The following is a 27,329-nucleotide window of genomic DNA, read 5'->3' as shown; positions in this document are numbered from 1 at the left end:
TATTGACATTATAGCATTATTGTGGTTAAATATAAGCCAAGAATATAGCTAACTAGGTTGTAAGAGTGTAACACATCAAAGCTTTAGAAGTCGTCATGTTTACATACAGTGTGTAATCATTGACAAATAAGGTTTTGTTTACTTTGCTGTAAAAGAAGCTCATCACTCACTAAATGCATGTGGTTAAGGGGGAGTTTTGAAATCACTGTCATCTGTTCAATGAACAAACACTTCGAAGTTACTGCTTGCAGCTGTCTAGTTTTTCCACTGATTATTGTATTTCCAGGAAGTTGTCATTTGACACAGACGGACAAAAAGACAGCAATTGTTCTAATTCTGTATTGAACAGTGTCTCTAGTGTATTATAACCAGGCCCCTCAAGCTTTGTTACTGTGTTACTTTAAATATTGTATAATTAAAGACAAGGCGTTTAAACATTAATTTGTGTTGCAGGATTATGTAAAAGTGTTCTGTCCTGCTGATCTAACTCCTTATATCACTGACAGCTCACTTACCCATCTGTTGTGAACAGCTCACTGAAGATCGTAAGTCGCATATAAATAAAGCAGGCTAATAAAGTATCACTGTTTAATTTACAGTAATCCAGACTCATTATGTAACTGAGTTTGGGCCTCCTGCAGTGCCAAATGCACCACTTGTTACCACGGAGACAGCCTGTTCAAATTTCACCAACTAACATTTTGAAGCCAACAGCTGTGCAAGCTACACAGCTATAATGTAGCACATATAGCTTGCAAAGATGTATCATATGGTAAATTACACAAACATTATCACATTACTGATATCCATTGACACATTATGAGACCCCCTGCCCCTGGGCACAGACATGTAACAGACCCCCACCCACCATGTCTTCATGGAAACAGACAACCAAACTCAAAGACTCTACTTTAGGTTATTGTGTGTCCCGTTGTTATTGTTTTGTATCTATTTGGAGTTGTTTTCTGTTTCTTTGTGATTGGTTTGAATCCATTTGAAGTTGTTTTATGTCCATTTGTTGTAATTTTGCATATCTGGGATTGTTTTAAATGTAGCCTACGATTAGTATAATTCAAATTGTCTCTTTGTTATGTTTTTTTTCTTGTTTTACTCACTATGTGTCTCTTAATAGTGGTTTCCTTTCTATGTGGACGTTTTGTCTGGTTATAGTTGTTTTGGGTCTTTTGTAATAGTGTTGTGTTTTGATTGTCGTTAAAAAATGCTTATGAGAGTAAGGGAAACCGAGGTCAAGCATGTTTTTTCTTCCACTTCTCCACTTCTCTAAACGCAGGGCAGCAGTATAGCGAGCGGGAACTTCTTGTATTTGTGTGTGTGTGTGTGTGTGTGTGTGTTTAACCATAGACTGTATAGGTTTGAACTTCCTCTTGACAGGCGCACTTGTCGAAGCGCATCCTCTGTTCCTTTAAAAGCAGACAGCCCACGCCTCGAAAAGCGGCTTGTTCCGGCTTGCCCCTTTACATCTTTTTATCCTTGCTCACAATATTAAAATAGTGCCCCCGCGCCACTCTATAGAACATTTTACTCCAAAGCATTTTTGTTAAACTGTCGGAGTGAACATAACCGTGTCTCAGGCAGAGTATGCAGGATGCGTGTGCAGCAGGTCTCCGCCTGTGCAGCCCGGCGGTGAGGCTGAGGCGCAGTTCAGGCACCATCACCGGCGGAGCGATACCACCATCTCCTCTCAGCCCCGGTTCATCAGACGGAGAGAGTGAGGCTCACTGTACCTGAGAGAACCGTCATGTACCATCGAAAGGGGGGCAGAGGATCAAAACTAGACCAAGGCAGCTAATGATTTGAGATGCAGAGGCATTTCGCTTCAACGTTAAGAATTATCTCCCTGCTGCTGGCTTCTAACAACTGATGAAGATTTTTTTTTTATTCTGATGCGCTTCTGTGGATGAATATGTGTATTCTGATGCTGTGGTGTGCTGCGTGAGGTAAGTGACTTATCCAGAGGTGCGCGCTACTTTTCTTCGTGATTTTGTTTGACGTGTGCAAAGCCTATGACATTTTTGTTTCAGAATAGCACTGTTTTCATGTTTATGTTTTCCTCAGGTGAAATAAGAAATAAATGAACTGCTGAAGATTTCCATAAATGACATAATTAAACCTAGAACTATTCGGCTACCAGCTCAATGTGAATTCCTGCAACTGGTGCTGAGGGAATAATATAAGAAAGCGTGTTATATTTAAAATATGGGCCCATTGCTCACACTCAGATTCGCATGTGAACCAGGGTTATCTAGAGTAGAGGCAGTCAAGCTCTAAAGCAACATAATATTGTAGATATGATGGTGCAATGGTGGAGACTATTTATGTTACCCTCCAAAGTGATAATGGGATTTTGCACCAACCTTTGTACAACCCTTTTGCTCTCAAAGGGAATCCTGAGCCAAAGCAGAGGTGTTTACAACTCTAGTTGTTGCATATGACCAACTGTAGACTTGAGTCTGAAATGCAGCTCTGACATAAAGTTTGCAGCAGTCTGTCATGTTGGAGGTTACTCTATAACCTGCTGATTTGCAACTGGAAGTAACCGGATACTCAAACAATATTATCCCTAGCTGCGTCAAAATAATATTGCATAACCCTGGCATCTGTTACTGCAGACATGTACGTATATCTCACAGGAATAATAATGTATGCCAATAATATATGTGCTGTACAGTAGCTGGTGAGTTGCCCTGCATACCATGCTCATACACAACCCCCACACTGTGATGACAGGCATAATGAATAAATAATCACAGACTCCCCCAATGTACTCTCAAAAACAAGTGAGCAGACATAAAACAACTGTAGTAACCCTGTTATACATAATTTAATGAAACTCTCAAATATCACAGAAAAACAAGCTGCTCTTAATTATTCTTCCATACAAACAACATTCAAAATGTGTGTTCCAAAATATGATGATTTATTTTGTTGCACACTGCTTGCATTCATGTTTTGTAATGAATACTTCCCAGTGTTCATTATACTGTAGATGGTGAGCCTGTTTAATCTTTTTTAAAGTTTAACAAGCATCATCAGTGTTTAAGTTTAACTTTCTCTTTACCATTAACCTGTTACCTGTTACGTTCCCTTTTAATCTGATAGGGGCTGCCTCTGATATGGAAAGCTTTTATACATCTAAACAGACATTTCCTCTACAACAAAAAGCAGTATTGTTTCATTTGAGCTCAATGTGTATTATTCTTACCTTGCTTGACTTTAATGACATAGATTTGTATCACTGTGGTGGGTGTGAAGTTTCACTCTTGTGCTTTACCCACAGAGTTGTTCCCAGAAGGCTGATGAAGGCAATGAAATAAAGTTTATGTTAAAATTATGGTTGCAGATCATGCTGTAGAGGGGCCTGCCAGACACATTGAGTGGGAATTAAAATGGTTATTAGCACATTTACAAGAGCGAGCGAAAAGTGAATCATGGAACTATTGCAATTGTTGAAATATCAAATGATACCTGTATGTTTTAAAATATTCAAATCACAGTATTGGTTACAGTAGTACTGTCTTAAATAATAGAATGGGATCTTTGTTTTGTCACAACCCAATATGAGGAATCTTTTGGAATTATCTTATTTTTATAAATGTGTATCTCTGGTAAAAGTACCAACTGTTCCAGTGACATCACAAACCATACTACACACACATGCGCACACACACACACACACACACACGCACGCACGCACGCACGCACGCACGCACGCACGCACGCACGCACGCACGCACGCACGCACGCACACACACACACACACACACACACACACACACACACACACACACACACACACACACACACACACACACACACACACACCCACACACACACACTGAATGTTCTAAGCAAAGGGTCACAGAGACAGTGAGAAGGAGTCGTCATATTACTTCAGATTCCTTTCCTTCAGGTCAAGCTCATGCTCAGTAGTGGTGTCTGTCTCAGTGTGTTTTTTTGTATTGGCTAGTGCACGAGTAGCCAATCGTTTTTGGATAATTTTGAACATGACTTTTGGTACATTTGAAGACGCATGCTTGCTCTCCTCTTATTGTCGCTACTGGTTGTTGCTAGAGCTTACATTTAGATTTATCTTTTGACATGTTTTTGACTTTATTTGTCAGTTGACAGTTGATATTGACAGTAGAGAGAGAGTGAGGGACGATATGCAATACAGATCCTCATGTCAGTATGTGTCTTACACTACTCAGGCATGACAAGGCCTCAGACTTACAGCTGTCAGAACTAATATAAGATGTCAGTTTTAACATTTCACATTTTGTATACATGTTTTGGCTTAAGGGGAGACACTACAAGTGCTAGAGTACATGTTTTAACTTATAGGTAACATCATAAAGCTTCCCCAGTTGATTAAATATATTAATACATTTATTTTTGCATTACAAGTTTTATGAAATCTATAGACGTTAATAGAAAAACATAGTGAAAAAACACCTTGTGTTGAATTGTTGATGTTCTCTTGTAACTCTTAAATTTCCCCAGTGCATTGAAAAAAACAATGTTTTGCCTGTTTTGTCTCCAAACACTCTGCTTTCCACATAACACATGGACCCATCAGTCACCTTCTTTATTCAGATGCATGTGGTGCTGATGTGTCTCTCTATGGGTATATTAGATTAACTGTGCCAGCTCTACTGTATATCCACAGAAATACTGAACAACTGTTAAATGTCATGCCAGAGCCCAATCATAAATTGATGCAAACTACACGGATGTTAAGTGTGACAACCCAAAACAGTCACATCAGTCCATCATACTGTACATTCCTTAGCTACAACTTCCAACCATAACCTAAGCCTGCATGAGGGTGTGTACCACTTGGATGAGCCTCGCTGCAATATTCTGCTTCCTTTTGTTGTTGTGTTTTTTAAGGAAAACAGCGATGACTCTAGCTACTAGATATTTTGCAGACACTGTAGTGGTTTAAGCCTACACCAGTTTTGATTTATTTCTTCCCCGACCTTTCGCTGGCAATGTGAGAACATCAACCTTTACCCTGAGGTACAATTTCATCATAAGCCTAAACCAAAGTCCAAATCTAATAAAGTGATGGATGTCCCAAACATCTTACTATTGTGTTCTCACCTCAATATTCTGAGAACAGATATGTAAAGCAATCTTTCTATATCAGCCTGTCTGTCTCTTTATGACACATGCCAAAGGAAACTCCAGATGCCCTCCCCCCATACAGAAGGGGCTAAGCGAGGACTCAGTGTCCTGAGCCAGATGATAGCTGGCCAACTGTTGGCTGTAAAGACACAATGTACTTCTCATCCCTCTCTCAGTAAAGTGGATGCCACCGCAGCCTTCTTCCAACAGTTTAAGGGGAAACTTTGCTCCTAAAAGTGGACGCTTAAAGTGCTGGTTCATTTTCGATAGCACGTCCTAAAGTTTTCCCACACTACAAACCAGTTCAGGCAGAGTAACAGGCACGGACCAGTTGGAAAGAAAAAAAACAGAGCTCTAAGGTCGATTTTCTTGTTTAAAAAAACAGCCAGGGAGAAAAAGAGTCTGATGAGGAAGTTGAGTTCTCCCGTGACAATCCTGCACGCCCACTGCTCCCTGTCACAAGACTTGTTCATGACTATGGGGGCTGTTTGTGTGTGTGCATACACACGCAAGTCATTGGTCCATTCATGCAAGTAATGGAAGTCTTGTGTACATCATGATATTATGGACTCTCCATGTGCTGTGGTATACTTATGCATAATGAAGGTCACTTTGGTGTGCAGGCTTGAATCCAGCCATGTGTGCAGGAGCCATTTTTGCACTGCCAGTAAAAAACAGGATGCAGCAGTTGCTCAGAGCAGGAACAGGTGGCTGTCACTGTAAGTACAGCTAGTATATCATGGTGAACAGTTGCACTCATAGTTTACACCCCTCCCTAATCTGCGCATACACAGGAGGAGAGATTTATCCAGGCTCTGGTGCCAAGATAAAACTCCCCACCTCCACCATCGTCCCCAAACGTTCTCCTGAACCCTGAGTGTCGCCTCACTCTTCCTCAGACGTTGGATCAGGAGCTTGCGAGCTACTATAGCCGCAATCGGTGTTATATTATATTCGGGCTCCTTGCAGAAGGAAATATGACGCGCGAGGACAGAGTGGAGCGTTCCACGCGGCCAAGGGGGCAACCCGGGCACCGCGCGCTGCGGACGGTTTGGAAGGTGCGTAAATGGCACGAAGCCACATATTATGAGTCAAATCTAAATACAATACATTATGTGGTGAAGCTCAGAGTGCAATCTGTTGTTTATTATGGCGTATAGGGCGAGCGTAATGCGCACAGATCATCTTTCCCTTTCCACGAGGCTGCTAGTGTGCATATTGTATTTGATCTGATATTTTGCTTGCCATAAAAGGTTGTTTTTTAAGGTCAGGGTTAGGGTTAGGAAACTTGGTGGAACCTTTTTCGTTAATGTTCCAGATACTGTATGCAGTTCGTTTTATTTCATTGGGACCTGGAAACACAGTGTGTACAGTATACACAAATACATAATTTTATATATATCATTTTTTAACACATGCTTGTTGCAGCATATTTTCAAAACTGATTAAGCCAGGTAGCTCATTTCTTTATTCTCTCTAATCTCCTTTATTTGTACTGGTTGTGTTTGTGTGTGTTACTTATTTACTGTATTCTCTAAACCTCTTTGAATAGCCTTTGTTACCAGTAAATGAAGGCACCTGTTCTGTGAGGGCGCCAGCTGTTATTTTGGAGAACAGTTTGAACAGACTCAAGCAACAGGTGCTGGCTGTCTGTACAAGGTGTCAAAAACACTTTGCATAGGCAAGGCAAGGCAAGGCAAGTTTATTTATATAGCACCTTTCAACACAAGGCAATTCAAAGTGCTTTACAAAAAATGAAAGACATTAAGAAAATGGCATTTAAAATCAGTCATTAAAAAGAAAAGATAATAAAATAAACATTAAAAGAAAAAATACATGGATAAAAGTTACAGTGCAGTTTAAGATGTGAATAGTTCAATTAAAAGCAGCGGCAAAAAGAAAAGTCTTCAGCCTGGATTTAAAAGTAGTAAGAGTTGCAGCGGATCTGCAGGTTTCTGGGAGTTTGTTCCAGATATTTGGAGCATAATAACTGAACGCTGCTTTACCATGTTCAGTTCTGACTCTGGGGACAGAAAGCTGACCAGTCCCTGAAGACCTGAGAGTTCTGGATGGTTCATAATTTAGCAGTAGGTCAGACATGTATTTTGGGCCTAAACCATTCAAAGCTTTATAAACCAGCAACAATATTTTGAAATCTATTCTTTGACACACAGGAAGCCAGTGTAAGGACTTCAGAACAGGAGTGATGTGATCCACTTTCTTAGTGTTAGTGAGGACTCGAGCAGCGGCGTTCTGAATTAGCTGCAGCTTTCTAATAGATTTTTTAGTGAGACCTGTAAAGACACCATTACAGTAGTCCAGTCTACTGAAGATAAAAGCATGGACAAGTTTTTCCAAATCCTGCTGTGACATTAGTCTTTTAATCCTGGATATATTCTTTAGGTGATAGTAGGCTGATTTAGTAACTGTTTTAATGTGACTGTTGAAACTCAGGTCAGAGTCCATGACTACACCTAGATTTCTATCTGTTGTTTTGAACATTGCAGACTGAAGCTCAGCGCTAACTTTTATACGTTCTGCCTTGGCTCCAAAAACCATTACCTCAGTTTTATCTTTGTTTAATTGGAGAAAGTTCTGACACATCCAGTCATTGATTTGCTCAATGCACTTACTCAGTATTTGAATTGGAGCGTAGTCTCCTGGTGAAATTGTTACGTAAATGTGTGTGTCATCCGCATAGCTATGGTAACTTATTTTGTTGTTTTTCATTATCTGAGCCAGTGGTAGCATGTAGATGTTAAAGAGAAGAGGCCCCAAGATGGAGCCTTGAGGTACCCCACATGTCATATTTGTCAACTCAGATGTGTATTTACCTATAGAAACAAAGTTTTTTCTGTCCTTTAAGTAGGACTCAAACCAATTTAGAACTGTTGCCGAAGGTCCCACCCAGTTTTCTAGTCGGTCTAGTAATATGTTGTGGTCAACAGTGTCAAACGCAGCACTGAGATCTAATAATACTAACACTGAAGTTCTGCCACTGTCTGTGTTTAAGTGGATGTCATTGAAGACCTTTACAAGAGCAGTCTCAGTGCTGTGGTTTGGACGAAATCCTGACTGGAACACATCCAAACAGTTATTTAAATGCAAGAAGTTACTCAACTGTTGAAATACAACTTTTTCAATGATTTTACCTAGAAATGCATAGTCAGAAGGATGAGAAAATAATCACTTTTAGTTAATTGGATAATGCATCAAGTAGCACTAATGAGGTTGCAATATTGTATTTGACACTTTGACAAGAAGAACCCTTGCTGGTATGAAATGTTTTCAAAAAAGTGGAATAATTTAGACTGAGGTGACTAGAATTCAAGAAGTCTACATTTCAAATAGAGCAGATTTAGATCTTATGATGTTTGTCTCACACATATCTATCTGTTCATTGTTCTATTCAGTTACAGGCTGCGTTTTTATCATACCTTTTTTTCTTTTTTACTCCTCCACTTTGCTTTTCATCCTTTCTGCAATCCTTTCTGAAGCTCTAAGACACAATACTTCATATAGCAATGCAAAATTATTTGTCTGTTCCTTTATGGATGTTTAATTTTGATGCTATAATAAATAAGTAGAGTTGTTTTTCTTTATTTCAGATATATATGTCTCACCGTGTGGCATTGTGCCAGTCTATGACAACTGAGAATGAGTTGTACTAAAACAGGACACTGCGGATCCTATCTCTGTTTACTTTAGTCACATTTAATGAATATTTTAGAGCTAAAGTATTGTGGATTTATAAAGCTGGTGGCTGGCTACAAATATTTGCTCATGCAGCTGCATCTCCAAACAGAGCACATGTACATAGCTATTCTTAAGGGCTCTTAAACAATAGAATGGTGAAGGCTATTTTTTTGAACATCAGAAAGTAATGCTTTTCTTTTTTTGGTGTACCTATAGTTGAAGTTATGGTATTATAATGACAATAATAATAATAATAATAATAATAATAATAATAATAATAATAATAATAATAATAATAATAATAATAATAATAATAATAATAATAATGACTGGCACACTATAATCATTCTTATGTTGAGTCATACCATGTGGGCGATTATCTATCTATTGTAGTGCTGAAACAGTTAGTCGATTAACAATAATACTTTTTTGTAATATACTAGTAGTAGTGGCAGAGAGTTTTCTTAAATGTATCAGGCCTTTTACTATCTCTTGTCCATAAGGACATCTTTAATACAATTCATTGGTTGCATCTCCAAAGATGTTTTTCCAGTATTGTGACAAAATGTGTCTCTTCAAAATGGCTGCTATAACTTCATGTGCTGTTCTTCACAGTCATCATCGGCGAGCGGGAGCTGTTGTCAGGGCTCGTTGACATGCGTTCCCCCTGAGCTCGGCGGAGCCCCCCTTGGTGGTGTGGTGGAAGGATGCCAGTGCAGGCGGCCCAGTGGACGGAGTTCCTGTCCTGTCCCATCTGCTACAATGAGTTTGACAGCAGCGGCCACCAGCCCATCAGCCTGGGCTGCTCCCACACGGTGTGTAAGACCTGCCTCCACAAGCTGCACCGCAAGGCCTGCCCCTTCGACCAGACCCCCATCAGCACTGACATCGACCTGCTGCCGGTCAACTGTGCCCTGCTGCAGCTGGTTGGAGCTCAGGTGAGTAAAAGAAAAAAGGCATGTTTGTGTCAAAACTTGTGACATGTCTGTGTGCTTTTGAGTGCTCATGATGTGTTTTACTTAGGTCCCAGATGTGCAACCGGTGAGCCTGAACAGTGCAGCAGAAGTTGAGAACTATGAGGCGTGCAAGGTGTGCGTTGAAGAGCTGGCTCTCTACCTGAAACCCATCAGCGGAGCAAAAGGTATGTGTGTGTGCATATCCGTTTTTGATGGCACATTTGAGTTGAATGTTTGTGGACATCTATAAAATGAAAATCTTGATGATAAATGTGCGTGGGCTACACTTTGCAACTTGGCATTTATCCTTCTCACACTTCTCATGATGCCTGAAAGCTGTTCTTTTATGGAATTGAGGAAGAATTCAGCTTTCTGTGAAAAGACGAACCTCGATGAAAATGACCAGCGGTTTCCGTTTGTTTTTTCGGCCAATTCTGTGACGTCGCTGTGCATCATCATTGCCAAATTTAATAATTTGGACAATTCTTATTATGTAACATGTAGTTTACAAAGAAGCATAATGTAAAGTAAACTTTCCAGGCGTATCCATTCACTGAAAACTCCTCTAAAGCCACCTACATAGCTGGTTGTAAAAGAGTTAAATACAGAGAAAATCAATTCAATAAAAAAAATGACTGATAACTACAGTAATAGCCTCATTTTTTTTACCACAGAACTGTCACCTTCTGCAGGTGTGGCGACTCTGAGTCCCAGCGTGCTCAGCCGGCCGATGCAGAGGAAGCTGGTGACCTTGGTGAACTGCCAGCTGGTGGAGGAGGAGGGCCGTGTGCGGGCGGTGCGGGCCGGCCGGTCGCTGGGAGAACGGACCGTAACCGAGCTCATCCTCCAGCACCAGAACCCCCAGCAGCTCTCTGCCAACCTCTGGGCAGCGGTGAGGGCGCGGGGCTGCCAGTTCCTGGGTCCTGGTAGGTTTGCATAATCATACAGAACACATACATCAGTGATATCAACATCATGCTCCATATAGATTTGTTTAGCAAGGGAATATGTGTCATTTTAAAGACATTTCATGCTAATTTAGGCAGATAGAATGTGTTAGTAGATCCAAAGGACACTTTTGTTAGCCTTTTGAAAGTAAGGATTAAGCATTTGCATCTTGTCTTTTAGCTATCACAAACTAGAACTTTGAAACACATTTTAAAGGTGACTAATTGGAAGTTTTGTAAGCACTTTGATTTAAAAGGGTTGCCTTGATGTTCACTTTTATAATGAATAACCTGTTTATAACTTCTAAGTAAATCAAATCAAATCAAATCAAATCAGGTTTTATTTATAAAGCACATTTTAAAATGATTTTTGGTCGAGCCAAAGTGCTGTACATGCAAATAATAAATAACACATTACTACAATCGCAAAACAGAAGACAATAAATTACAAGTAAGAGCCTCATGACACAAATTAAGAACAATTAAGTATACTATTGCTGCTATCAAAATAAACCTGTAGGATTTATGGTTTGGTGTGTAAATTCAGTTGACCGGACTCATTGTGTCCCTTCTGAATTTCCTCATTAGATAGCATCATAAAACAGACTGCTGGTGCTGGTACCCGGTGTCCTGTGATGATTACTCATAGGGCAGATTCTGATTTTCATCATGATAACAGAATGAGTTCACTTGAGAGTCTGAGGACAACTCACCAGCTCTAACAACGTATTTGTAGTACAATTAAATGCGTTGTTTGTTTGAATCTTTAGTTAAAAAATGTGTATTCTTTCCTGCTCCCACCATCCCCACCCCTTGTTGTCTTCCCGTTCTATTGTTCCTCCCCAGCTATGCAAGAAGACGCTCTGAAACTAGTTTTACTGGCTCTGGAAGACGGCTCAGCTTTGTCCAGGAAGGTGTTAGTTTTGTTTGTAGTTCAAAAGCTCGAGGCTCGCTTCCCCCAGGCCTCCAAAACCAGCATAGGGCACGTGGTGCAGCTTCTCTACAGGGCCTCCTGCTTCAAGGTACTGGCAACATGATTGAATATACACACATTCACACCAAACACATACATATGTGCACTTGCAAGGACATGTGAGCAAGCTGCACAAATTATTTATTAAATATAAAAAATCAATTATTCCTGTTCTTATCTGCGTCAAACTGAACAAAAGATCCTCAGTTTGCTGCGGTCCAAAGAACCCAAGACATAATAAATTACCTCATTAAAACAAGGATATTTAAATAGATCCTCATTTACAACTACATATTATTACTGCAGAGATAGTTCTCCATATAACAGTATAATTTTTACATGTCAGCCTTTCCATAACATTTATTCTGGTCAGTTTAAGTAAACTATTTCCACCTATTTCTAACTAGTTAACTAAATAAGTCGTTTTTTAGTGTCTGCTTTGGTAATCCCCTTTCAGCTATGCATTGAGCTCCACTGTAACTTAACCCTGTCTGACATTTAAGTATTATTACTCCCTAAATGGGTTGCCCAAACTACAAATATCTTATATTACATATCGGATATGGGTGTCTGTGTATGTTACTCTGTGCATGCGTGTATTTCTGTGCGCGCTATCTGATGACAGACATTGCTGGTAGGGCAGAAATACCAGCTATCTGCTTCTGATGTAACAGCGGTCTATATTTGCCCTCACTCTTACCCGCTTTGAAAGACAGAGACAGACAGCTCAGAGATGCAGAGGAAGATAAATCAAAGTGCAGGAACAAAGAGAAAACAGACAAGAGGAAGGACAGCAGCAAGAGCTCCAATAATGATGAAATCTGATTCTGTTTGATTATATCTTTGACCTGCACTGCATAATTGTAAGTAACACGGCTGGTTGTGTGTTGGTGTCTTATGATGATTACTCATAGGGCAGATTCTGAGAAGGGGAAATCCCTTTCTTTGATCTGAAATGAGTTTACAAGTCTGAAGACACCACACACTTACTGGTTGGCAAATTTAAAACATTGAATTGCCAAAATACACACGATAGTTGCGAATTAGTCTTAGTTTCAATTCTTCCTTATGTTTCTCCACACTTTCTGCCTCTCAATTCCTCCTTCTTTCTTATTCCCTCTATGTCCATCGTCTGTCAGGTGACTAAGCGGGATGAAGACTCCTCGCTGATGCAGCTGAAAGAAGAGTTCCGAACGTACGAGGCTCTCCGGAGAGAACATGACGCTCAGATCGTCCACATCGCCATGGAGGCGGGACTACGGATTTCCCCCGAGCAGTGGTCCTCTCTGTTGTACGGAGACTTGGTCCATAAATCACATATGCAGTCCATTATAGACAAGGTACCAGTATGATTCATATGCCCATCATTACTAAGAGGCTCTTTCCACTACAACTTTCTGCTTTCATTATTAAACCCACTTTTCAAATTTCAAATGGTGGGTATAACAAGTCTCTGGCGAACAGAAACAGGAGAAATACATTCATCTTATTATTTTTAAAGACCCACCCACTCTCTTCTTCTATCCTCTGCTTCAGTTGCAGTCTCCGGAGTCGTTTGCAAAGAGCGTTCAGGAACTGACGATCGTACTTCAGAGGACAGGGGACCCCGCCAACCTCACAAGCCTTAGACCGCACCTAGAGCTGCTCGCCAACATAGACCACAACCCAGGTACGTCAGTTTGTTTATCAGCATTCACCTGAATGAATGCTAATGAGTGATTCATACGCTTGTCATGTTCCAGAAGGATTAATGAGATTGAAAAGTGATGAATATAGGCCCCTTCTGGCAGTCATATACCAAATTGCTAATTAAAAGCATAACAAAAGATTAAAACTACACATTCATCTTTTCATCTTGGGTTAATATGTATTAAGGAAAGCACAACACAAATAAATGAGTTAGCATATCTAGTATAAATAGAAATTTAAATTGTATGTGAAGTGTATTAGTTTCAGTTGTACATGGTCCTTGACAACTAAACCAATAAACTAAAGCATTTTAAAATATTATGGCAATAGAAATGTATTGTGGTTTTCTGGTTAGTTTTTATATTATCATTATTTACTTTGTCCCTTCTGGCAACATGACAAGGTACTCCTATACTAATTATTCTTTTACGTAGCTTCTATTGTAAAATGTGAAATGGGTGCAATAACTTGAACCTGAAACCTACCTGAAATAAAGAACAGTTTATTACATTTTCATGCTAAAGTTAGCGTTTAGCTTAAAGCATCGCTCTGCCTTAGAACAGCCTCACAGAGCTGCTAGCAATGGCTGAATACCCTCTTAGACTTTTTTAATTTTTCTCTTAACATGTACACCATTAAATATGTTATTTTCTTTTAATGTCAGTTTTTTTGGTTAGCATACGGTATAATGGCTATAATGACAAAAGTGCATTTGTCTTCATCCAAAAAGCAAGTCAGCTAGAGAGTTTGCGCTAACCTAATACTTAAATTATTTTTAGCTTTGCTGCTATCTGAGTGTTTTTGAGAATCTCTTGTGAACAGAGTGTGTGTGTGATCTGTGTGCAGATGTCCCGGCACCATCATGGGAGGAGCTGGAAAGTGTGATGCTAGCTGTGAAGTTGGTGGTTCATGGACTTGTGGAATTCATACAGAACTTCAGCAAAAAGAGCCATGACACTCCACAGGTACACTGCCGAAAGGGAAATATTGGAAAATCTATTGATCTGAAGAAAATGTGAGCAATATTAAACATAACTTTTTCCAAGTGGAAAAAGGTTTAGAATAGTAAAGAAGAGAAGTGCTGTTGCTCCATCCTGGCACCCTGGAAGGCCATTGAGCTGCAAGATAAGAAGTTCAGGGTCTAGCTGTACACTTCCTTCAGGCTTCTAAAATAGTTAAAGCGACATTACCCTGCACTCCAGATATCACAGCATTAAAATACCTAACATCAGATAATGCAGCTGCAAAGACCAAACTGTTATTTTACATTGCATACAGTGTAGTGGAGTGAATAGAGGCTTTATTGGTTCATTATCATTGTTTATCATATACTGTACAGAGAGGTGTAAAGCAAACTTTAAAATTGTGTAGGGCTGTGTATTGGCAGGGTTAGGGGTTAGGGTTTGGCAAACAATTGTTATACTGTAAGCAAGCAGATGTATTATGTTTTACTAACTAATTTTAGGAAAATTATTATAGTAATAAGGACACCCAATTATATGCCATCAAACTGAAACATCACGAGTACTACTACTTTTTGTGTATTTATTATCAAAGGAATTAACCTTTTCCTTTTCACAGTATAACACACTATATTGGTTTCGTCATAAGCTCTGTAAACCAGGATATCTGTTTGTGTGTTTGATTTGGAGCCAAGTAGTTTCAAAAATTGGCAAAAACTAAACATTTGTTTTCCATCCAGAATGCACCGTAAAGGAAATGAAAGTCTCATGATCATGTTTCATTTAGTACGCAGCAAATCCTTTGTAGTATGCCGACCCCTGTTTGTGGGCTTTGACTGTGACATCTGTTTGACATCTATTGGGACATTTTGCGACTTTTCCATTTCAACATCTACTACCATAATGTATGAAATTACCAACAACAGCATATAAAAACTGTTAAGACTAAACTTTAATTTCTTGATGTTGACATTCATTTTACACCCATAACTGATTATGTTGTATGATCGCAGCTTACAATTTCGGATTTGGAATCATGTACATTTTAGCCTTTTTTATTTTTAGACTTATAATCAATAGTTGGCTGTTAATGTAAATTGTATCTGTGCATTTTTCAGCCTCAGGCCAACAGCAAGTACAAGACCAGCATGTGCAGAGACCTCCGTCAGCAGGGAGGCTGTCCCAGAGGAACCAACTGTACTTTTGCACACACACAGGATGAACTGGAGAAGTAAGTGCTCACTCTCAAAAGAGACTCAGTGTATTCCAGATAGAAGAATTTGCATTAATGGAAAGATAAAAAGAGGAATGTTTCACAGAAGTCTGCTTGTTCAACCATAGCAGTTAGAATGCTTTATAGCTGCATCATGAAACTTTATTGAACTTTATTTATTATTTGAACATGAAAAATATTCCCAAAGTCTCCCTTTTAAATTAGATTTTTCGGATTACAAGAGGTTCTCAGTGCACATATCTAATCACATGTTTATTAAGATGTTCTCTAAGCAAAACATAACCCTTTATTTTGTTCTGGATGTCCTTTCTTTCTCAGATTCAGACTGAGAAACAAGAAGAGCATCAGCGCTGGCCGTGCATTCCCTTTGTCTCCAGGGGTTATGGGTAAAACCTTCACCATGGAGGGCGGCATCCACGAAGAATCGTCTGCAGGCGTGGGGCAAGGGCTCCAAGACACAGGGGAGGACATGGCCTCCCTGACAGAGGGGGTGCCCAGCCTGACTCACCCACAACTGATCTCCAGAGGGGCTGACATGATGGAGGAAATAAAGAGGGCGGTGCCAAATGGATCCAATGGGGCTAATGGGTCCAACGGGCTATCCAGCAGAAACACGGGGTCAACTGAAAAGTACGATTCTGTATCCACTTTTACACTAATTCTTGTATTCTCATGTTGAATTTTTAACCAGGGACCAGTCTAATATGACTTAATAGCAGTTTATGTGGAGTCCAATAGAGAAATGTTATTAAACAGTTTAAAATTCAACATTAAATAAATGGATAATAGCATGCAACATTTTTCTTTATTACAATGCATATCACATGACTAATTGAATTGAGTCTCATCATTTACATGTCACCTGATATCTGGATTTGCACACATGGGATATTTGCATATTGTGGCAGAAAAGTGATGTTGGGAATCTATCTCCAACTCATCATAAGAGCCATTCATGTGTTCATTCTTTCTCTTTGTGTCACTCAGGAAGCTCATCTCCCCTCCCAGGACTCCGGTCAGCCACTCCTCAGCGTCGTCTCCCTTGACAACAGCAGGGGGGCGGGGTGATGGTGGCGCTTCTATGCCCAAACATGGTCAGTATGTGCTGCGCGCACCACATCCTTCTCAGGCGTCAGAGCTGTACTATCAGGAGCCCCACTCTGCATATGACACGCCACATTATCAACCAACCTGTGAGTCCATTGTAAAGTGAAAGCTTGATTTAAAAAACGTTATTGTTGTCTTGGGAAAAAGTGGAAATTAATATTCTCTTCTCTTCCTTAATCTCCTCTCCTCTCCTGTTCTTTTCCTCTATTTTCTCTCCATCCTCTTCCTCTCCAGCAGGTTCCTACTACCAATCCTCTCTCCATCCTCCTCACAAACCCTGCATGGCTCGCTTCCTTCGATCCTCCAACGTCCCAGAATCCTCTCTCCCGCCCTCGATTGGCCCTCCGCCATCTTCCTACCCAAATGACCCACATGCACCACACCCACCTTCCTCCTCCTCTTCGGGCTTCCCTCCCCGAGATAGGATGGGACCTCCTGCCTTCCACCACCACCCGGGGCAGCCTCAGTACGGCCCTCTGGCTCCTGCTCACGGTGTTTATGCTCCGCTCTACGACAGCAGGAGAGTCTGGAGGCCTCAGGTGAGCCCTCTGTTCATTTTCATGTAACTGTTAATTTGGTCATTATGTGACAACACCAGTAATGACGGTTATTATCTCTTACAGCTGTACCACAGGGAGGATGCCAGGAGCAACTCGCTGCCTCCGGAAGTGCTGCATTCCTCCGTCTACCAGCCTCCACTCAGGGAGAGATTCAACTCTCTAGACAGCAACTACTGCTCCGGAAGTGAACACCGTGCGGGGCTACACAGGGTAGGCAAAAATAATGCACCTCTTGTAGCTAGGCAATGGGTTGAACTCACTCCTTATTGGCTGGAAGAATTAGATTTCAACAACACTCCTATGATTTAACTGCTGCAACACTGCTGTTTTAGTTTAAGTCACATACATTTAAAAACTCTACTAACTGATGGTTACTTGGCTAATGCTTCTCCAATTTTTTGGAGTGACATTTATTCCCACCTTCACAGTAGGAGTGCAGGCAATCACACCTTAAAAGACTGTGCATTTTAATTATGAATAATAGGGCATGCTTTAAAAGAGATAATTCACATTGAGCCATGCCATAAGTAAAAGAATAATGCTCTCGGCCAAGGTTTATATTTAAATGACTGTCTTTCCTTTTTCATTTCATCTTTAGCTTTCAGTATAACCAGTGGAAAATCTGTATTAATCCATGTTGGCCTGTCGTACATGCAACAGATTGAATGCTTCATTTTCCTCCACATTACCTTTTCCTTCAGTTTCTCCTTTTTACACCCACATATTATCTCACATCCACCTTCCCTTGCCAGCCACAGAGCTGCAGCTTCATCCTCCTCTGTAGTCCTCCCACTTCTCACCAAAATATGTTTCTGCCTCCCCCACTCTGTTCTGTTCTTCTCATTTCATCATATAGCATTACAGTTTCAGACTGACTGCTGCAGTACTACAGTATACTGTAGTACAAAATATCCTTTATTTTAAGCTAAATTAGGTCCAAGTAAGGCATAATCTCTAGATATTTGCAGTGTGCATTTCATATTTTCTCCATTGTTCTGGAGAAAACAAACAATTCAGTATAATAAAATGTTCAACAAACCTTTTGTGTCCACCACCTGTATGTACAGTATGCTGGGAGAGCCTTACGTTATACACTAAGCTAATGCAAATCCACTGATACCAACAATAATATCATTATTTTAATAAAGAGCTCTCCAGGGTCTTGAGTGTTTTTTATTGGACAGCTTTATTGCTTCCACCCCCACATCTTCCGAAATCCTCCTCTGTCCGACCCTGAAGTCTAGACCTAAAACAAACATAAAATGTAATCAGAGCATATCAAGTTCGGAAAAGATTGAGGAAGATTGATCACAAATCTGATTGAACTGAAAACTTAAAGTACTGTTTAGTAATGCATATACCGGCAGTCTTATTTGGTTCTGAGTGGCTTTAGTGAGATGTGTTGACTACCTGATTGCATCATCACTAAACGCAACATTTTAAAATATTATAATTTTGTCATTACAAGTTTCTATTCTCTTTTTTCTTCCACACGCTTCCTGTTTTTTCAGGATTATGGCCGCGTTCCTCTCGGTTACGAGGATTTGTTCAGGAGGAAGCAGGAACAGTGGGCTCACCATCATCACCATCACAACGCCAACAGGCCCTCCCAGTCCTCCCCCATCTTTACCATCGATTTTGGTGCAGAGGTAAAGGGCAAGAAATATATACGCCATATCTACACGCACAAAAGAGCATCACAGATTACAGTTGTGACAATTGCAATTCAAATGCCACCATGACCGGTTTGTTAATAGTGTCAGTGCAGACACCTGAAACTGAGAGTAATGCCTTGGTTTTGTATATTACCATTTTAAAATATGTAAGATCGAATTCCTTTCCCAAAAGCGTGCGCCTCAGCTGTGCCCAATGCTATATAAGTGGGAGATAGTTGCTTAGCAACTGTGGAGGGAGATATCATAGCAATTCAAAACTGTGGCGTATGTGCATGTGTGGGGGTGTGTGAGAGAGAGAGAGGGAGAGAGAGAGGAAAGACTGTAACAAGCAGTGACTCAGACTTTCAGCGGAGTAAAGCTTTGTTTAAAAGCATGTCAGAGACGTCTTTAACATCCAGAGCTAATTAAAGAAACAAGGAATTTTTAAGTGTTTGCACCCTGATCTTGATTTCATTTGAATGTCTTTGTATGAGAAAACACTTAAAAAGAGCATCGGGAAAAGACTAGCTATTTCTATTAAATAATATCCGGTGCGTGCCACAAGGATGGCAGCAGAGTGGCAGCAGGTTAGCACCGGCAGTGAGAGCGTAAAGGCTTATGTACCTCTTATTTTAAATATACATTTAACATGTGACATTGACTACAATACACACTCCCATTCACATTTCTGGGCAATTTAGAGTCTGGAGCATAGATGTAAGCATATAAAAAACAGGCACACCCAACAGGAAGTTGGTGAAGGTTGCAGTGCCTGTTGCTGAGACATTGTTTCCAACACAACTGCCATTGTATAATTATATAACAATATATACAAATACGATTACACAGCAAAATATTAAGAGTTAATAGTGTCTTATTTATTGAGCAAACTGCAGAAGAAAAACAATTCTGGTAAATCATTTTCTAAGTTTGATCTAAATTGTTTTTTCTCCTGTGTTTGTGACATGAGATCAGTTTCAACAAAGCTCTTGTCAGGATAATCTTCCTAAGTTCCTTTTTTGTCGTCTGTGAAAACGGCTGAAAAAAAGATTTTTGGCAGAAGAAAAGAGAAAAGACCTTATCTAAAAATGTCGGTTAATGGTGCAATTGTGCCTCTTGTAGTTGAAGTGAGTATTACAACAACATCAAGAATGATATTGCCATATTTATAAGAAAACTTTACGTGCCCAAACTTTTATTTACTTGTTTACACGGATGGAAAACAAATATATTAAAAAGTGTATCATTCCAAAACCTTCTGTTCCCCCTGCTCTAAAGTTTTAAACACAGACAGAACTTAAATCAGACTTCAAAATGGATCACCAGATTTTTTTTACTCACTTTTCTCTGTGTGTCTCACCTTCATTTTCCAATATCTCTCCCTCTTTCAGCATGTGGAGGGCAGCGGAGGTCAGTGCATGGGGTGCAGGTTCAGAGGCGAGGAGAGTTTAGCCCACTACTCCCCGTGGTCCTGCGGTACCATCGGCACCTGCCTCAGCCCCTTTGAGCCTGAAACACTCACACACACATCGGCTCACTCCTGCTCAGAGCACTCGGTGAGACTCTTCCCGCAGACACACATCTGAAAACAATATTAAAATCTGCGGCATTTTATGGATGTTTTTCTAACAGCACCCATGTTGTTCTCATGCAGGAGTTGGACAGTAACGGAGGTGGAGGAGGTGGTGTGAGCAGTAGTGGTGTCGGGAAAAGATGGCTGCATTCGTTGGATCATTATCGGCGCATGAAAGACGAGGACCCGATCATTCCCTTTAGTGAGGGGCCCATTATCTCAAAGTGGGGGGCCATATCCAGGGCATCTCGCACGGGCTACCACACCACTGACCCCATCCAAGCCACAGCCTGCCAGGGGAGCGCCAACACCACACCCATCAACTTTAAAGGTTAGGAGCCATACAAATCCTTCAATGTTACAATTATAAAGGTTTTTATTTGGATTTATTTATTGTATTTAATATGTTCTTTTTCTTGTTTATTGATATTTAGTTTTTGTTTCTAAGTAACTATTGTAATTGAAGTTGGATGTCAAACTGATGTACTTTTCCTTGTCTTACATGCATAAAATGTGACTCATATTTATGTATTTTTTTTATTCTAACAGAAATGTTTCTTTGATTTTTTTCTGTGTCCATTCTTAAAAAAAAGGCTTTATTTTTCTCTCAAAGATTACAACCACCACCTGGATCACAGCGACTACAGGTGGAGCTCCAGAGGATCGGACTCTTCCAGCCACTCCAGTTTCCTAGAGAGGTACAACATGTTTACACACACTTTCATCTCTTTATTTATCTTTTTTTAGCATCTATCTCACCTTCAGGTCTTACATGTTGTTGATCTACACAGACAAAACAAATGGAAAGAAGTGGGAATTGAACACGAAAACACTCAAATTGTTTAGGTTCTGCTTTCAAAGAATGATGTGAACATGACTGAGGTCATTTCACAGCATTGATTACATTTCTCCCACTCTGGTTACACATGGAAGTTGCTTCCTGATTGCTCTTAACACGTTTGTTCTCACTCGTCCTCTCTCATCCCTCTCTTCTATCTCATTGTGCTGCAGTGGTTTCCTCTCTGTGGTCAGACTAAATATAGCGCAGCCAGCTGGTTGGTAAAAACCCACTGGGCAGCAGAGAAAATAAGTCAGGAAAGCCCTCTGCATGACATCAACATATTTTCCAATAGGCTACTTTATAGACCATTTTTATTTTAACACTGTGCTGTAATTGTGTTAAATTACCAGACCTTCAACACAGTGTATTTATTTATATTTTACTTTACCATTATCTTTGACTTATGCCCAGGATTTTGATTCCAAGAAGCGTACACCTTTTGACGTGCTGTATTTCATAAATCTAAATGGAACATTTGTCTTTCTCTGTTTGTGTTTTAGCGAGCAGCTTTGTGCATCAGATCTTCACTGCCGCCGAACGTCCATTAGCAGTGGAGAGAAAATCGCGTCCGACCTTCAGGCACGTCAGTTCGCCTACAGCCGGGAGCGGGGCCGGGCCGAGAGCGAACCGGACCCGGAGCGAGACATCGAGCTCGAACTCTGCGCTCTAGACATGGAGGACTCAGAGATCAAGTCTCAGGTTGGTATCACTGTGTAAATATCACCAGAGAGATGCACCACATAGTAAAGTGAAAAAAACACATCCACACTCAGTCTGTGATGTTGCTTGATATATTTTATTACAATTCATTCACTTCCTGTTTTTTTTAATTTTTTATCTTTGCCTCTCAGGACTCTTTAGACCTGGCCGCCCTACAGTCTCAGGATGCTTCCCACTTCCTCCCTCCACCCTGCTCCTCTCCCCTCCTCTCTTCTCCTGTGGAGGAGCACTCCCAAACAGAAGGTCCTCTGACAGAAAAGATGGACACTCACCTGCTGAAAAAGATGGCCTTCAGGTGAATTACTGTGGTGATTGGTGTTTCAAAGTGTCATCTTTAGTCAGAATTGTCCTTGACTTTCAATTCTTTCTGCTTTCCAGGAAGTCATTGTCTCCTGGAGGCTTGGTCTCAGGAGGTCTTGGCGTTGGCAAGCTAGTCCTGCGGACTGGATCTCCTCGACTGGGGGACCCTTCCACCCGGGCTTGTCCTGAGACACCCGGGACAGAAATGCTGCTCAATAGAAGCTAAGGGGACACAAAGTCAGACATTGATCTGCGCCAAGCGAGAGCTGAGTGGCTATCAGATCCTGGTTAAAGGGAATACCATTTATTTCCAGCTTTCATCAATCATTCGCCTAAATAAATGTGTGCTGCGACACATTGTAAAAGGCAACAGAAAATCATCCTGCCCCCTAAGTGGCTATTATTGGCAATATACAGCTCCATAAAGATATCAATGTTATACCCATGAAGGCACAGATCCCCTCGCTGTAATGCTGAACTTTTCCATGTTTTCAGTTTCAACCACTTTTTCAAAAGGCTGGAGATCTCACAACATCTTCATCTCTTCCTGTACATTTGTTTGCCTGACACATAATTTAGTCTGTTGTCATTCAACTACGATTTTTTCATGATATTTCACAGTGTCCGTAACACAGCAAGAGCCACTCTTTTAACTTCAGGATTTGATTATTTGTTAATGCTTTCCTCTACTTATTCTAACTTTTTTTACAAGTAGCATTGATTATCAACAAGCACTAAAGTCCCAATATTTCTTACATATTCTGTTCTTCTCCCAGTATTGATGCTGGGTACCATACATCATTTGCTAAAAGTTTTAATTTAATATATATTGTTAGTAATATAATTGACTGAATGTAAATGCTCTCGAGCTTGTGTCTGTTTCCTCCAAAGCAGGCGTTGGTTCGAGACATTATCCAAAGCTATATTTAACAAAACAGTAATTATTTATTCCTTTTTGACAACATGAATGAATATTTGACAATTATATTGAATTAGTATTGCTATCTTTTTACTTTGTAATGCATTTATTTCCATAAGCCAACGTACAATACGGAGAAAAGAGGGCACTCCACAAAAAAACTGCCACTTAAACAAGCTCATTATTTTATGAGACACAGGTATTAATATTAATCACTTGAGGTAAGAAGGGAAGAAAACAAAACAAATATGTGTGTCGATTTGTATACAGGCCACATTAACTCACAACAATCTTGTAAAACATCTATTGTTTTTCTCTTTGTGCGTGTAGTGGTTCTAGCATTTAATACCACGGAAGTCTCACTGCTCTCCTTCTTCCTCTCACACACACATTCTCACACAGTAGACACAAACATGCATTGCAGTGGCCTTCCTCTCCTTGGTGTTACATTGGGCTCCACGCTGTCAGACACCTGTCCTGTTTCAGAGGTGCTCCCTTGATCTCGATCTAAAAAAACTGGAAATTCCAATTTTTTTGTAAGCTCATGGCATTTGGTGTGCTTTCCAGTCTGGTCACCTTAACGTACACTGTAAACAATATTCAGAGGTCATGTTATTAAACTGAAGCTTATGAAAGTGTGAAACACCACTTCTCGTGTTTCTTCACGCTGTATCTTTGTTTAACTTTTTAAAAAGTCTTTGGTTTCTTTTATTTGATGCATTGCTAACTTCTGTGAAGTTGTTTGCCGGCGTATTTTGTATCAGGATCTTTGTTACTCTTGTTTTGTTTGCTATATTTTACATCACAAACAGACAAAATGTATCGTCTTGTCTGATGTATCTCTGTGTTTTGCCTGCCATTGAATGCATTACACTGTCTAGTTTACTGTCATTTTGTGCATTGTGGGTGATTTACATAAAGCCCAGCCCACCTGGACCCAGCCTACATATACAAGATTTAAAAGTCATGGGTTTTATAACACCTTTTTAAAAATCTTATAAGATTTGTAAAGGAAAAGAAGAATCGTTCCAGTTTCCAATCCCATTTTAGAGGATGGCAGAATGTCCGTACGTGTCAGGATTGCTTATCGAGTTTCAAGTTAAAACTTAATTAACCTGAGTAGAAAATAAAATAGTGGTCTGGTTAACCTTTTGTTTTTTTTCCCGCTTATCTTCCAACCACACAGCGGGTAGACAGGGAAGAATTGGAATGAACAATTTGGTTTAATACTCTAATGAAAAGTCCAATGTTCTGTAGGCTTTATTTCTGAGATGAAGTCCTGAAATTAGCTCAGCTACTGTCGCTCTGCATCTGTTTACAACTTCACCTCTGAAGTCATATAAGTGCCATGTCGTGTACAGTACCGTACAATCCCTGCTATTTTCCGACAGCTTTTCCTATCCCTCCAGTGTAAACTATGTGAGGAGGGAAAGGCTTAGTTGAGAACACTTCTTGTGTATTTCTGCTTTGTTCCATAAGAGGAGGCTAGATCCGTTCTCGTCTGAATCGCTCAGGGAAGACTTAACTTGCTCAGCTACTTTTGTTTTTTCTATATTCATCGCTTAAATATTCTGTGGAAGTATTAACCTGGATTTCACTTGCTGATAAACCAGCCTTCCATTCAAAGCATAAGGTTTACAGATAATATTGTTTGCCAGTGTTTACTTTGCATTTGCCTCTCAGTATCAATATTGGCTTTGCTATTCCTGCACCCATGGGCAGGGCTGGGCACTACTGTAAGTAAAAGCAGTATTGTGAGTATTGAAGTGATACACCCCGTTTCCATCAAAGTGTCCAGAGCACTGCTGTAGTGGTTATTTGCACTGCCTACCCATGTACTGCCAGCGGGTGCACTATGCCCCCCCACCCAACTTTGCCTTCCTCCCACCAATCCATCCGCCCTGCATTCTGCTTCATGCATGCGATATAGTCCCTCTTGTGATGGCGGAGGAGTATTGATGATTCTGTAGTTGTGATACAACACACCCAGCGCTGTAAGAGTTCTGCACATGCCCACTGTGTGGCCACGTCAAGTGCTGAAGTCTGCTTGCAGCATTTTACTTGTTTGCTCATGAAAATAAATTCTTGTTTGATAGAGATTATATTATGACTATTATTGTTATTACCACATTTGATTGGTGTTGTGGTATTTTTCCTTCCGGGTATAAGTCAGCTTCTTTGTTTTGAATTGAGAATTAGCTGAAGTTTTTTATTAGATAAAAAAGTGTCTCATTATTCTATATTATATGGGGGAAAAGCCTGTTTGTTGATCGTGAGACATATGATGTTTTCTGACTATTCATGTCTGTATTAGACATTTTATTTGCAAATCTATTGTTCGATTGAAATGTAAATTAACTATGAGATGGTACACATCTGTCATTGTATACAGTCTGGCACCATCATTAGATGGACTTATATTATAGACGCTCATTTATACGACCTGTGATAATCAGATATATTTAAATGTTTAAATCTTTGGGGCAGTTGTGTAATGTTTCAGAATGAGGAAAATGTAAACTCCTTAAGAGACAGCATATCTTAAATGTCCCACTAATAAATAATACTGTTACGTATTCCATTTATTTCCTTGGAAATATCACATTGTGAAAGGAATCCCTTTTACTGACCTTATGGTAATGCAGGACTGGAGTTAGTCAAACCTACGATGAGAATGATTTATGTGCTTTTTAATGATCGATGAAACTGTTTGAGTGTTGTTAACTGACTGAATATTCTGTGCATTTTATGGCTCGTTCATCTGTATTACACTGAATTACAGACAGCTTGGCCGAGCAGCATAAGGCTTCTGTGTTGCACTAAGAGATGGAAATATGGAAAGGCACATTAAATGCATGCCACAATAAACAAACAGAAAAACATGTTTTGTGTGGTTCCTGTCATTATTTGTTAATGTACTGTAATACTATGATAGGAAGCGTGAGATAACATAACCAATTCATTTAGCTTTAGCCAATAATTTAAGCCAGGGTAGGCAGCATTTCTTTGGCATCATTAGCCTCATGTTACCTGGTCCAACTCTGACGACAGGCCCTAACAGGCTGGACAGGAAGGGCCAGCATGACCACAACACACTGAGAACAATGGCTGTGTTTCTCACATCTGACTACTGCACAATACACTGCCCTACTGCCAACAATTATGTGGGTTCACATTACAGTTGGAAAATGCTGAAGGAATGCAGTGATTTTGTTTCCCTGAGAAATAATACAGGTATGAATGTTTAAATGTCTTGATTTTATTGACACAAACAATACATGGCCCATTAAAAGAGAACAAACGTATAGAATCTCAGAACAAAAAGCACCTTCAACCACCTTTAACCAATCATCTGGCCTTATTATTACTATACCTTAACTATATTTCCTATACTGTCTCTACTCCGTGAACGCTAAACATTTCTATTATTTTTCTAATATGTTTTATGAATTGGGTTTATTCATGTTCATAGAACAATTTAACTTTAAATACCCTTTTAAATGGGAACTATATGGACTTTTTTCCCCCTCCTAGTACTAGACTCCTGGTACTAGGATGGGTTAAAAGCAGAGAACACATTTCACTGTGTGTGCTGTGTGCTCTGCATGTGTGACCATTAAAGAGGGTTTCATCCCTCCCAATATTATTATTATTTTAGAAGATGCTTAATTCAATGCTCTTCCCCCTTGGACAATTATGTCTGTGTCATTTAACAGATGAATATTATATACAATTGCACTTAATACATTGACATTTACAAATATATGACTTAGTTGAAGACTTGAATACTGCCGAGTTGTGACTCAACTTAGCCTTGGCACGAGGGGCTACACAACTGCAACACAAGTTGAGGAGACTTAACTCTTAACACATTTGAGTTAAGTCTGTTATCTTTTTTTAACTACGACTTGTCTCTAGTCTCGAACTGATTTGAGAAGACATTCTGTCGGTGAGCATCATGTCGTTAGGTAATGCCATCACTTCCCCTCCCTCAGCACAGGCGACAGGGGCACTGACAGGCGCATGCGCAGTGCGGATGTCAGCGGGTT

At 40.1% G+C, this 27,329-nt stretch overlaps 1 protein-coding gene across 4 annotated transcripts; it reads left to right on the top strand.

Moving 5' to 3' along the window:
- Positions 1-1,445: 1,445 nt before the first annotated feature.
- rc3h2 (ring finger and CCCH-type domains 2) lies at positions 1,446-26,164 on the top strand. 4 transcript variants are annotated; one of them, XM_034122884.1, is made up of 20 exons: positions 1,446-1,958; positions 9,460-9,782; positions 9,868-9,985; positions 10,493-10,726; positions 11,594-11,769; positions 12,860-13,060; positions 13,257-13,389; positions 14,256-14,374; positions 15,490-15,602; positions 15,924-16,235; positions 16,593-16,798; positions 16,947-17,251; positions 17,336-17,482; positions 18,784-18,921; positions 20,319-20,483; positions 20,582-20,831; positions 21,114-21,198; positions 21,842-22,040; positions 22,193-22,356; positions 22,440-26,164. In XM_034122884.1, exons 2-20 carry the CDS (start codon positions 9,552-9,554, stop codon positions 22,585-22,587), a joined length of 3,444 nt encoding a protein of 1,147 aa, XP_033978775.1. In that variant the 5' UTR covers positions 1,446-1,958; positions 9,460-9,551; the 3' UTR covers positions 22,588-26,164. The 4 variants fall into 4 exon arrangements, with proteins under 4 accessions (XP_033978775.1, XP_033978774.1, XP_033978772.1 ...); XM_034122883.1 differs by having other exon boundaries at positions 1,447-1,958; positions 10,475-10,726; positions 16,950-17,251; XM_034122881.1 differs by having other exon boundaries at positions 1,447-1,958; positions 10,475-10,726.
- Positions 26,165-27,329: the final 1,165 nt, after the last annotated feature.

This window comes from Trematomus bernacchii, unplaced genomic scaffold (genome assembly GCF_902827165.1).
Source record: "Trematomus bernacchii unplaced genomic scaffold, fTreBer1.1, whole genome shotgun sequence".
Classification (NCBI taxonomy): domain Eukaryota; kingdom Metazoa; phylum Chordata; class Actinopteri; order Perciformes; family Nototheniidae; genus Trematomus; species Trematomus bernacchii.
This window is presented reverse-complemented; position numbering and strand designations above follow the sequence as displayed.

Coding starts and splice junctions, on each gene's coding strand:
- rc3h2 (XM_034122881.1), top strand. CDS start 9,552: ATGCCAGTGCAGGCGGCCCAGTGGACGGAGTTCCTGTCCTGTCCCATC. Junction 16,236..16,592: donor AACACGGGGTCAACTGAAAA/GTACGATTCTGT, acceptor TGTGTCACTCAG/GAAGCTCATCTCCCCTCCCA. Junction 20,484..20,581: donor ACTCCTGCTCAGAGCACTCG/GTGAGACTCTTC, acceptor GTTCTCATGCAG/GAGTTGGACAGTAACGGAGG.